The sequence below is a fragment of the Sinocyclocheilus grahami genome, unplaced genomic scaffold, assembly GCF_001515645.1.
Source record: "Sinocyclocheilus grahami isolate Dianchi unplaced genomic scaffold, SAMN03320097.WGS_v1.1 scaffold725.1, whole genome shotgun sequence".
Taxonomy (NCBI): domain Eukaryota; kingdom Metazoa; phylum Chordata; class Actinopteri; order Cypriniformes; family Cyprinidae; genus Sinocyclocheilus; species Sinocyclocheilus grahami.
The window spans coordinates 56,227-60,880 of record NW_015505904.1 but is presented as its reverse complement, the minus strand read 5'-3'; the positions used below and the strand labels follow the sequence as shown (position 1 = coordinate 60,880).

At 37.1% G+C, this 4,654-nt stretch overlaps 1 protein-coding gene across 6 annotated transcripts in view; it reads right to left on the bottom strand.

The window, feature by feature from the left end:
• Nucleotides 1-468: 468 nt before the first annotated feature.
• The window catches only part of LOC107560406 (uncharacterized), a 7,027-nt gene continuing 2,841 nt past the window's right edge, over nt 469-4,654 (bottom strand). Inside the window, exons 1-4 of one of the 6 annotated variants that reach the window (XM_016244578.1) lie at nt 2,550-2,659; nt 1,008-1,401; nt 851-936; nt 469-703 (exon numbers count right to left, since the gene is read on the bottom strand). In XM_016244578.1, the coding sequence (XP_016100064.1) occupies nt 560-703; nt 851-936; nt 1,008-1,383 (606 nt within the window). In that variant the 5' untranslated portion in view covers nt 1,384-1,401; nt 2,550-2,659 and the 3' untranslated portion in view covers nt 469-559. Of the gene's footprint in view, nt 704-850; nt 937-1,007; nt 1,448-2,549; nt 2,660-4,654 lie in introns of those variants that run through there. The other 5 variants (XM_016244579.1, XM_016244575.1, XM_016244577.1 and 2 more) reach the window with 5 other exon arrangements.

Sequence of the window (4,654 nt, the reverse complement as noted above, 5' to 3'; positions counted from 1 at the left end):
CAGGAAACACGATTAAAGGGTTAGTTCACCCAAAAATGAGAATTCTGTCATTAATTACACACCCTCGTGTTGTTCCAAACCCGTAAGACCTTCGTTCATCTTCGGAAACAGTTTAAGATATTTTTGATGAAATCTGAGGGATCTGATCCTCCCATAGACAGCAAGGTAACTACCACAATGTTCAAGGTCCAGAAAAGTAGGAAGATGATCGACAAAGTAGTCCGTGTGGCATCAGTGTAAAGTTACGAAGCTACGAGAATACTTTTTTGCACAAAGAAAACAAAAATAACGACTTTATTCCACATTTTCGTCTTTACTTTGGATGTGCGTTCATGACAGTATGGCGTCATGGTACTGTCGTGGACGCAGTAGAGACGAAAATGTGGAACAAAGTCATTATTTTTGTTTTCATTTTCATCAAAAATATCTTAAATTGTGTTCTGAAGATGAACGAAGGTCTTACGGGTTTGGAACAACACGAGGGTGAGTAAATAATGACAGAGTTCTCATTTTTGGGTGAACTAACTCTTTAAGCATCAAAATGCTTCATCATATAACATCACGTCAGAAATAAGTCAGTATCTAAGAGGTCTCGGTCAGAATCACAAATTTCAGCGCCGTCTTCCTCTGAAGCGCGAGGAATCGGGACAGGAACATCACACTCCTCTTGGATTTCTTTCTTGATGAGACTGAAACTGATGACCTAGAAAATGCAAACAGAATTGTAGCAAATGTAAATATGCAACAGCTCTAAATCTCTCACACATGCATTTCCATAACGGTTGTTTCCGATTGCTGGTCGAGTCAACAGTTATTGATTCAGACAAATATGTTACAGTAGCTCTGTCACCTGTCCATGGCTCCCCAAAGATGCTGCTTCAGTTATGTGGCCGTAGAGATTGTGACGGATTATGAAGCTACTGAGCCAATCTCGACCTACGGAAATTAAAATTCAAGTTAGCAACACAAACTGAAGTACTGAATCCAAGAGCCACAACAAAACCTACCTGCTAATCTCTGCTCTCCCCAGTTGTTGGGGACGGGAATGTTGTTCTTCTGTGCAAATTCAAAAGCGATTTCTCTGCATCTCTTTGGCGTGAGGCCGTGCACTCCTTCAGCCAGCATCTGGATGTTTTCTGCAAGCTCCTTCTCTAACTCCTCAGACAAGATCCTCCTGGCTTCAGCCGTTCCTCTGTAGCCGACGGTCTTCTCTCTTTTTTCTTCTGCCTTCTTCATGTAGCGCTGCAGGGTGGACCTGCCGATCTTTCTTTCTTTTGCCACAGTTCTGATAGATCTCCCGCGCTTGACGTCGACGAACGCTTTCTCCAGCTCCTCATAGGTCACTGAACCCCAGTCTGTTTTACGAATATAGTTCCGTGGCATGATGGCTTTCCTGTGGTGCTTGACAACAGCACAAGTTGTGAAGAGTTACATGAAATATGTGACCCTGGAGCACAAAACCAGTCATAAGGGTCAATTTCTCGAAATTGAGATTTATACATCAGATGAAAGCTGAATAAATAAGCACTCCATTGATGTATGGTTTGTTAGGAGAGGACTATATTTGGTTGAGATACAACTATTTGAAAATCTGGAATCTGAGGGTGCAAAAAATCTAAATATTGAGAAAATCATCTTTAAAGTTGTCCAAATGAAGTTCTTAGCAATGCATATTACTAATCAAAAATTAGGTTTTAATATATTTACAGTATGACATTTACAAAATATCTTCATGGAACATGATCTTTACTTAATATCCTAATGATTTTTGGCATAAAAGAAAAATGTATAATTTTGACCCATGCGAGAATGTATTGTTGGCTATTGCTACAAATATACCCCACTGACTTGACTTACTGCTTTTGTGCTCCAGGGTCATATATATCTTTTGAATTGAAACAATACTTTTATTCAGGAAGGATGCATTATATTGCTTAAAAGTAACAGTAAAGACATTTATATTGTTACAAAAGATTTCTATTTCATATATATGCGGTTCTTTTTACCGTTTTATACAGAGAATCCTTAAAGAAATCTATCACTGTTTCCATTAAAATATTGTGCAGCACAACTGTTTTCAACACTGATAATACTCAGAAATGTTTCTTGAGCAGCAGATCAGCATATTAGAATTATTTCTGAAGATCATGTGACACTGAAAACTGGAGGAATGATGCTGAAAATACAGCTGCGCATCACAGCAATAAATTACAGTTGAACAGATATTCACATAGAAAACTGTTCAATTGTAATATTATTTCACAATATTGCTGTTTTTACTGTATTTTTCATCAGTAAATGCAGCCTCGGTGATCATTAGTCTTATATATATATATATCAAAACATTTTTAAAAATTCAAAAACGCTTCTATTTCGCATTTTTTCTAATTTAATACATTTCAATTACATAAATTAAAATAGTGTCTTCATATATTAATTTTCAGTCATAACCTTCGTTGTACATAATTCAAAATATGGTCTCAGACCTCTGCACTGTATGATTTTAGAGCTAAATAAATTTGCTTTGACTTAAAAAAAAAAAAACTTACCAATTTTCATTTGTGTTTCTCTCATTTACAGACAGCTGGATATGATACGCATTTCCAGATTGTTTGGCCACATGACAAATCAATGCACAGTGGCCAGGCCCAGGATTTGCGCTCTGAAAGAAAATACAATTTAGTTTGAGCCTCTGAAGGTATAAGTCGTCATATTTACTTGACATAGAAACTGGCACACAACCAAGAAGAAATCTCAAAACAGATTATTCAAGTAATGCCACGTTATGCTACTGGAGTACTACACAATTCTGTCCAACTCTAAAAGGCACATTTCTCAGACTGTTCAGGAACATCTTCAGATAGAGCCCATTCTCTCAGACACAGAGCGTATCTATAGTCCTCATATAACACACGGTCCAGGACTGTAACAAATGCTCTTCCACAAAACAGCTTCAATACACGGGATCAGTTCTACTGCTAAATGTTGGCTGATTACTAAACAGTATTATGCACATGATAAATAAAATTAAAATGATAGTATTTTTGTTTGTTTGGCTTGATACAATTACATTCATGCATTTCAACGTTCTGTTAAGTCGGGGACTGTATGGTGCCGTGGTTTCTCAACCAGTGGTCTTTTAAATCCAGTTTACATGACTTATATTCAGTTTTATTTATGCAATCTTAATTCAAAGCAGTGTGAATCACTCAGCACTGTAGCATGCCACTGTCATAATAACACTGACTGCAAAGCAGCATGCACTGCCAGTGTGTCCACAATGGTCTCATGCAATTAAAAATAATCACGTGCGCAAATATTCTTAAATCTCAAAGCTGATAACCATCACTAATTGAGCTTTGAAAGGCATTTATATAATATTAAAAAAATGGTTAATACTAAAAGAAGTGTAAGTGGTAGAAATAGAAAAGAAGAGGTTATTATAACCAGGATGAGACTTGGACACTCGGGATTGAACGCTTCACTGTTCATAACTGGAATACATGAGACTGGGCTGTGTGGGAATTGTGGGGAGAAAGAAACAGTGGAGCATGTAATATATAATTGTACAAGGTATGATGAAGAAAGAAAGGAATTAATATCATATTTAAACAAGAAAGGTAAGGTAAATAAGGATTTGGAATACTTATTAGGATATGAGTTTAACAGAGATAGAGAAGGATACATGATATTAATAAAATACATATATACTTCTGGGTTAAGTGAAAGGATTTAAAATATAGAATGCCGATGCTCTATTCTATTCTGGATCTGTAGGGACCACGGATTTAGTCTGGAGGAGCTGAACACGCAGCGCCAGGTGGAGCCTGGGGAGAAGGAATGGGATGGAGCATCGAATAATTATTTAAGTAGGAATATTTGTGTATATACGGGTGTAAGAACAGGAAAAGCAAAAACAAGGAATAAATTGATAAATAAACCATGACTGCATAACAGCAAAAGTAGGTGGCGATATGCACACAGGATGTAACACGCCAAAAAACGGAAGAAGAACTCAACGCGGCGTTACGTCACACTCTCATTCCTAATTGACGCAGACGCATCGGTTTCAGTGAACGTTTTATATGCATGGGTTTCATCTCAAGTTGAAGCTCATTTACAGGTAAGCAGATCAGAGTCTGAAATAAGTTTATTTGATATATTTATTTTTTATGTGGGCACAATCTTTTAATTTGCCTTTGACAGATTGTTGCCAACCCTGAGGTTTAAGACGGTGAATTAGCGTTAAGTTAAGTGTGTGTGTAAGAAAGAGTGCGATTCTTGCAGCTAATTGCATGTTTTGTTGTTTCCTGGTGTAAAATCCTGTAAATGTTAACCTTATATAGAGGGAAATATAAAATACTTGCGTTCGGTGGGGGGGCAACGGTTAGCTTTTGATACCAGTGAGAGAAGCGTCGGTCTCAGTGGATATATACGTTAGCATAAATGGATTTTATCTCAAATTGAAGCTCGATTACAGATAACAGGGATCTGAAGTAAGTGTGTTTGCTTGATTATCTGATACAATTATTTGCACAATCTTTATATTTGCGTTTTGCATTGTCGCCAACCCAGTGCGGTTTAAAATGGAGGATTTGCTTAATTTGCATTCTTGTTCCTGAGTTAGGCGTGTGTAAAGTTGGCATATATTAAC